Here is an 8,446-nt window from a genome sequence, read left to right on the forward strand (position 1 = left end):
ATATTAATACTAATAATTTAGTTAGTTGTTGTAGTAGTTATGTTTAGGTATTGGGTAGGGTCACGGGATCTAAAACACAAGAGATAAATACAAACATCATGCAGAATAAGGAAAGTGGAGGTGAAATGTTAACATGTGATTTCCTATATTTGACAAATCCCTGAAGGTTTGTGAAAAATTCGGGAATTTCGGGAAAATGTGATTCTTGAAAATTAAATAAAGTATAATGTGTGAACACAATGCAATCTAATGGCATTTGAATCATTAAATTAATATTAAATGAACAGAATTGGTCACAGTGAGGAATGCTAATCACCTGTATGATTCAGTTTGCATATATGCTAATTAGTGTATCACCATTTTCACTATTTTCCCTGGACTCTAAAAGACAATTTTTGTATGTATGTAAAAATAAAATAGTAAATAGTGGATCAAAAAATTGGCTCTATCAAGAAGTAAATGTTAAATATGAATATTTACATTTAGATACATTAGCATTAAATACATCACATTAGCATTAATTAGCTGTGAATTGTGTGTCTTCACTCAAATGTTTCAGTCAATCCTCTGTCCCACAGGATTCCACCCAATGTGCGGGACATTGTGTACTGCACAGGCGTTTCTCTGATGGATGAGGATGTGTGGGAGTTTATCTGGATGAAGTTTCACTCCTCTACAGCCGTCTCTGAAAAGAAGGTTCTCTTGGAGGCCTTGACCTGCAGTGACAACATCTTCCTGCTCAACAGGTCAGTCGACCTCATTAACAATGAAGAAGCGACAAAATTCAAATAACAAGCTACTGTACCAAAACACGTTGGTCAGTCGTTTGCAGATGAAAGTTTTAGCTGTTTTTTAGCTTGATGTCAGCTTTTTCATTCACTTTTTCATGATTATTGGTGGGCTTTCTGCCATTTTATTGATAGCAGGAGTCTGGAGATCTCTGGAGAATGTATTGTACTCCTGACTATAACTGCCTTGTTATTTTGTAGTCTGTTGTACCTCATGAAGCAATCCGATTCAGTCCTGTCCTCCACATCATGTCACTCACACCAGTAGAGCTGCACTAACTCCTCTGATGGGGCAGTAAAGACAATGGCTGCCGTAGGAGCTTTTTCCCATTAGTCTCCAATTTGTCTTAAATCCTCTCCCAACTCAACAGCAGGATGAGGATGGTGACGGATTACACCCTGTCCAGGCCAGACGAGGATCTCAGAGCCCACACATATTCTAAAGCAGTTCTCTGAGGATCCACTGCGGGTTCGACATCTCCATTTATTGGGTTACATTTGGTCATTGTTTTATGGATGCACTGAGAGAAAAACACATTCCCATATAAAGAGACCCACCATGACCCCTCTCTGCAGTGAGTGTTCAGCACTCAACAGGCTGAGTCCCGTGGGATTGCTTCAGAGTTGATCTGTTGAGAGGGATGTTGTTTGTCTCACTAGAGCAAGAAGATAGCGCCACACTTAGTAAGCACACATTTCAGTGCTGTATATTCAGGCATCTTCATGAGATAAGATACTGTTTATCAAATTGCAGTCAACAAGGAACCTATTCATTTTTTTTCTATAGTGGAAATTGCCTTCCTTGAAGGTGACAAGCACTCAGTGATCCATGTCACACACAATACACCTAGATACAACATCTGATAGTCATGCAGCTGAACCATGATGGCTTTTCAATGAGTACTGTATGTGTTTCTGGACCAGTATTCCCTTCATCCAGTCAGGCTATAGGGTTCTCTTCAAATGTTAAGGATATGCTAACATTTGATATCAAAGCTTAAAATGTAATAAACCCTTTCTTTTTATCTCGCAGTAGTTATTGTTGTTGTTGAACTTAAGAGGAGAGTCGAATTTAAGTAAATAACAAATGCCCCTAATCAAGTCTGCGGCCAAGACCATTTTTTCTTGGTCTTTGTAATCAATATCACTGTCTTGTTCTTGTCATGGACCCGGGAGAATGTTGATTGGCAAAATCATAGTCACCTTGTGATGGTAGTTGGTTTTATTTGGTTTCTAAGAGACCATTAGCTGGTTCAGTCTTTTTTTACTATAGGTGGTTGATCAGCTGGACTAGCAGCCAGTGGGGCCAAGGTCAACCTGGTTAGAGCTGCTAGACCAGGGATTCTCAGCTGTCTTACAGCTGGAAGGTTTTTAGTCCAACCTTGATCAACCTAGATCTGTAACTTTATAGTAATCTTAAAGAACTTTTATTAGCTTATTCAGGGTGTATTTGATTGGTCAATGAAAATAGACCTCAAGGGTCAGTGTTGAGAACCCCTGTGCTGGAACCAACTTGGCTAGTAATTTGGATCTGTTTAAAGTGGATAGTCATTTTCCAAGACCGTAAAACAGTGTGAGAGCAGTGGTAGTGATGTGGTGGTGTTGAAAGTTAGAAAAACACAGTTAGCAACACTCATGGGCTAATTACAAACTGGCACCTAGTGTTCCAATGCATAGCATTAGAGTGATGTGATAGCCATAGAGATGTGTGAAGAACCTGTAAATGAATTTATATCAGCTCAAACTGCAGCTGTTGACTGTCCTCTGAGAGTTTTTAACACTGTTAATATGGAATTCTGCACCTCTATTCATCCATTTCATTAATGAATTCCCATGAAATAAAGGCGTTTGGCATCACTATTCATATTAGCGCCTTATGAGTCATTGTTGTCTAGAGAGGATTTGGTGTTGCTTTGTATGCTTAAAATATCTCTCATTAATGAGATTTGTTCTAGTGCCACATAGGATATCTGAATTATTTGTAGCATCCAGGCATTAACCTTTGCCCTAGTGTTGGACTTAAAAGAGTGGCGAAGACCTCTAGCAGCAGTTCATTGATTTCAGCCACTCTTAAATTTCACACAGCATGCACAAGCAAAGCCCCCGTCCCAGATGAGCAGCATGTGTGTGTGTGTGTGTGTGTGTGTGAGTATGTGTTTGTGATATTTAATCTACCACAGAGAAAACTGCCCTGTGTTTGGAGTGAGCTAGTAAATGTCTGAAGGATGGGGTGTATGGAGTCTGTGTGTAGTATCGATTTCTATGGCATAAAGTGAATTGCATCTCCCTCCTCCATGTTTTTACTTCTTTTGATGATGTATATTTTAATCTAGTTGGCTGAAAATAATTTCTCTCCACTATTAGAGTGTGTGTGTGCGTGTGTGCACGCGTGTGTGTGTGTGTGTGTGTGTGTGTGTGTGTGCATGCGTGCGTGCGTGTGTGTGTGATCCCACTTCCACTCTGACTGCTAATCCACAGATGTTCCTGCAGACTAAGAGACTGAAATATAAAAAAAAGGGGAAAGAAAACTTCCTATTCATTCATCACACTGGAAATTGAAGTTCAGTTCAAGTGCATTGTTTTGTGGCATACAGTATTCCATGCTTTGTGCTCTGCTCTGGTTGTATACCACATTGTGGTAAATGTAATAGCTATAACTTTGCTAATAGAAAATATACATACTGTGCACAGTGTACATTCTGTATAATAAGAAAATGGTAATATGCTAGTATGCTAATCTGAACATGCTAATCTTTACAGTTGCTTCATCAGCCATGAAAAAAAGTTAAAAAAAGAGTCACAGTTATACCTGCTAGATTTCAATTAACACAAAGTCCAATATCATAATTTTCAACTGTTAACTTAAGTGATGAGAATGAGTGCAGCAAAAGAAGCTGTTCTAAAAACGTGTTTGCACTTGTCCTTTGAAGAAGCAGGAGATGTCACGTTTGCGAGCTGTAAAGCTGCTGTCCACACACAGAAGGTGTTCGTCAAAAAATTGCTACATGTGACACATGAAGTCAAAAGCCCAGAAAAGCGGGCGGGTGAACTGAAACGAGACCAAAACCAGCGAAGCAATTACCCCACATGTTTTTGCAAATTGAAACTTGTTTACCGTGGCAGCGTCTTTATGTGAAACATCTAATTTCCTATTTCTTCCTTTTCATCTACTTGACATTTCGCGCCAATTTGAAGCAAATGGGTCTATCTGCATTTGATTTGGGCTTTTCAGGTTAATTACTTTTTGAAGACACTGACTCACAGTCTTGAAAACATTTTTAAATAATTGTGTTTTATTTTTCGGGACTGCCAGTGGCTGTCTTTGCTGAAAACGGCAAAGAATAATGTGTTGTATTTCTTAATTACCGAAGCTTAAAACTAGCTTAGAAAAACTGATTAGAAAGGCCTAACTAGAACAGACACTATACTGTTTATAATTATAGTCATATTAGTCAAATAGCAGACATTAATTAAGCCAAGTTTTGTATTTTAGATCAAGTTCTCCCAAGCATAAAAGCACAACTAATGGATTATATAATTTATTTTCAGTTTATGTAAATGGTTTTGATTATTTTCTGTAACCGTAAGGTTATGAAGTACTTTATTGTTTATTGATCACTTACTGTTATACATCACTTTACCACATTATTTCAAAAGTAAACCTCTGCTAATATTTTTAAGAATAAAATCTTTACAAACTTTTAAAATCCACATCATGGCCAAATTACCAATTCATTTTTAAAAATCCAGGGGCCCTTGTCAATTATCTCTCACTCATAGTTTATGTCCCATTTATTTGCCTTGTCCACAGGCTCCTGAACCTATCCCTCACCTCCGACCTGGTGCCGGATCAGGATGTGATCGATGTCATCATACATGTGGGCCGCAATCCGCTGGGAAGACATTTAGCATGGAGATATTTCCGCGAGAAGTGGGACATTTTGAATTCCAGGTGAATATGTCTTCATTCATCTCTGTTTATCAGTGATTTTAACCTTCCTCTCAGACCCTGATATGAATTTCACATTCACACTCTCATAAGATGTTTATTAGTGAATGTTATTTCTTGTGTTTGTTTCAAGGACCAGAGAGCATTATGGGAAATATCTATTGGTGTTTGTTTGCTTGTGGTGCTCCAGTGTTTTTAATAATAGTGTCTCTATGGCAGGTATGGAGAAGCCTTATTTATGAACTCAAAATTAATCAGCGGCGTGACAGAGTTTCTCAACACTGAGGCTGAGCTGAATGAGGTGAGGCTGAACTTTTACATCATCCTGAGGCTAGAGGTACACCTCTAATCAAACTAAAACAGGAATGAATTATTGATGGAACATTAATACTTACAAACAAACTCTGGTCAGAAAATTATTGAGATGGAAAATGAGCAGAAGTAAACTCTGAAGACTGCAGAAATGTGCTCTGGACCATTTCGTTTTGTTATTTCCTCATTGGAACGACTTAACCTTATTACAGGAAATTGAACGTATATTCACTTATTCAGCTTCAGTCTCAGAGGACACAGACTGCTGATTTTTCTCACTGCAGCTCAGTACTTTCTCATCCAGCTGACTTTCGCCTTCCACAATTTATCATTGTTACTGAGATAATACGAAACCCCTCAGAGTTTTCTTAGACAGAGCATTAGCATACTGTCTTTGACAATCAGCTGCTGCCAGAGCACTTCATCCACAGATTCACAAACGATCAGAGCTACATTTAAAATGGTTGGTTTGAAACATTTTTTTTGTATTAAAATTGTATTTAAATATATATATTTTTAAAGTTTCTATTAACAGACAACAATTTTGACATAGTTTATAAGCAAAGAGCAACTTCTATCCTGAATCCCAGTACAAGTTCATTCACATAAGCCGGGTTTCCATCTAAAGTTACGAATTTAACGTATGCACAGAATTGGAATATCGCAAAAACCCTAACCCTTTTCAAGAACCTCATCAAGCCAACATAAAAACATTTTTTGCGAGTTAAGGCTTTTTTTTTTTTTTAATTCAGCATTGTCATCCCTCGTTTCTGATGCGATGCGCATAAAAGCAGGGTGATTGAAACCCGGATATAGTCTTTATGACCTCTATGAAATGAGAATCGTTTCAATAACATGTTATTTGATAAATTGAGATTTTAGATTAGATTTCTTTATGCCCTTAATAGATGTTAGAGGCTAGCAGACACCCAAGGGTCCTTCCCTTCCAGGAAAACATCAACACAGATGATTCTGTTTGCTTCAAATACATTCCACACCCATTATCATAAACATCATTGTAATCTGCTAAATTACATGTCAGGAATTTGCATGAGAATACATTTCATATTCATCATATCTAGTCTCTACAGCTGATACATCAAGACAAAATATGATGATAATGTTAATGAAAATTGTTTTTTTCTTCTCAGCTGAAAGAGTTCATCCTCACCAGCGGGGGAGAGTCAGCACCTGCGTTTGCTCGAGCTGTTGAGATCGTTCAAGCTAATGTAAAATGGCACATCCTGTTCCAGCAACAGTTTTATCGGTGGCTGCGGAAAGCTCCTGACGGTTAATGCAACATTAAGCATGGAGTGCTCTATTAGCATGGAAACTTATGGCCAGTGAGGTGGGGAGATTTAAGCAAGAAAAAAAAAAACTATACTGGACTACGAGAATCAGCAAAATTGAGCTTTTATTTCCCTGCTATTTTTGATATGTCCAGGCCCTCACAGACTGGGAAGTAATAAACGGCCGAAAAACACTGAGAAGGAATAAACGTTGGAAATTGCATGGTGGCGTACCTTGGTAGCAACAAACGATTTATGTTCCATTTCCCTTCGTATTTTGCATGAAAGTCATTTCCTTCTTGCCGTCATTCTGTTTGCTGAAGTTTGACCTTTTCTGAGTCCCAAGAATATCGGATTTGCTATGAAGACCAGATGACAGTACAAAGAGATTGCTCTTCTGTATATATAAACACAATTTAGATTAAGCACAATGACGTGACAATCAGTGTTTTGATTGGAACAGGACGAGGAGGACATAGAGAAGTATCTATGTAGCCTTTTCTCTCTCCAAAGCCATAAAGAGGAGCAGACAGAGTTTAATCTCTAGTACAGATGGTGTTTATGGTTTGATCAATTGCCGGCACTCAATGGGCATCAGAAGAGGGAATCTTCTAACGAATGTCTGAAGGGTTTCCTGAAGGTCCTGACTGGAGCGGTGATGGTTTAACCTGAAGGTGTCTTGGATCATTTGCATTTTCATAGTGTTACTCTTTGCTCTCCAGTTTTGGAGGGTATGTCCGTGAATATGGTATGTTTGTTTTGAGTGGAAAATATAATCAGCGTGTCGATATTTTCATGTACGAATCACTGATTCGCTGGAAGGAGGTCAGTGCAGTGCTATGATGTGTTATCTTTATGAGTCCTGGATAATGTGAGCTTCTGAAATGGATGGTTGTCATGGAGACCAATTATAAAGGTTTTCATATATATATATATATATATATATATATATATATATATATATATATATATACAGTATTGTTCAAAATAATAGCAGTACAATGTGACTAACCAGAATAATCAAGGTTTTTCGTATATTTTTTTATTGCTACGTGGCAAACAAGTTACCAGTAGGTTCAGTAGATTCTCAGAAAACAAATGAGACCCAGCATTCATGATATGCACGCTCTTAAGGCTGTGCAATTGGGCAATTAGTTGAATTAGTTGAAAGGGGTGTGTTCAAAAAAATAGCAGTGTGGCATTCAATCACTGAGGTCATCAATTTTGTGAAGAAACAGGTGTGAATCAAGTGGCCCCTATTTAAGGATGAAGCCAACACTTGTTGAACATGCATTTGAAAGCTGAGGAAAATGGGTCGTTCAAGACATTGTTCAGAAGAACAGCGTACTTTGATTAAAAAGTTGATTAGAGAGGGGAAAACCTATAAAGAGGTGCAAAAAATGATAGGCTGTTCAGCTAAAATGATCTCCAATGCCTTAAAATGGAGAGCAAAACCAGAGAGACGTGGAAGAAAACGGAAGACAACCATCAAAATGGATAGAAGAATAACCAGAATGGCAAAGGCTCAGCCAATGATCACCTCCAGGATGATCAAAGACAGTCTGGAGTTACCTGTAAGTACTGTGACAGTTAGAAGACGTCTGTGTGAAGCTAATCTATTTTCAAGAATCCCCCGCAAAGTCCCTCTGTTAAAAAAAAGGCATGTGCAGAAGAGGTTACAATTTGCCAAAGAACACATCAACTGGCCTAAAGAGAAATGGAGGAACATTTTGTGGACTGATGAGAGTAAAATTGTTCTTTTTGGGTCCAAGGGCCACAGGCAGTTTGTGAGACGACCCCCAAACTCTGAATTCAAGCCACAGTACACAGTGAAGACAGTGAAGCATGGAGGTGCAAGCATCATGATATGGGCATGTTTCTCCTACTATGGTGTTGGGCCTATTTATCGCATACCAGGGATCATGGATCAGTTTGCATATGTTAAAATACTTGAAGAGGTCATGTTGCCCTATGCTGAAGAGGACATGCCCTTGAAATGGTTGTTTCAACAAGACAATGACCCAAAACACACTAGTAAACGGGCAAAGTCTTGGTTCCAAACCAACAAAATTAATGTTATGGAGTGGCCAGCCCAATCTCCAGACCTT

At 38.4% G+C, this 8,446-nt stretch overlaps 1 protein-coding gene across 1 annotated transcript in view; it reads left to right on the top strand.

Annotated features, from left to right (window-relative positions):
* Positions 1 to 7,241, top strand: part of LOC113048225 (thyrotropin-releasing hormone-degrading ectoenzyme) — a 110,399-nt gene extending 103,158 nt beyond the window's left edge. The window contains exons 16-19 of the mRNA XM_026209880.1: positions 579 to 746; positions 4,600 to 4,740; positions 4,957 to 5,038; positions 6,201 to 7,241. Coding sequence (XP_026065665.1) covers positions 579 to 746; positions 4,600 to 4,740; positions 4,957 to 5,038; positions 6,201 to 6,344 — 535 coding nt within the window. The 3' untranslated portion in view covers positions 6,345 to 7,241. The remainder of the gene's footprint in view (positions 1 to 578; positions 747 to 4,599; positions 4,741 to 4,956; positions 5,039 to 6,200) is intronic.
* Positions 7,242 to 8,446: the final 1,205 nt, after the last annotated feature.

This window comes from Carassius auratus, chromosome 29 (genome assembly GCF_003368295.1).
Source record: "Carassius auratus strain Wakin chromosome 29, ASM336829v1, whole genome shotgun sequence".
In the NCBI taxonomy this organism is placed as follows: Eukaryota; Metazoa; Chordata; class Actinopteri; order Cypriniformes; family Cyprinidae; genus Carassius; species Carassius auratus.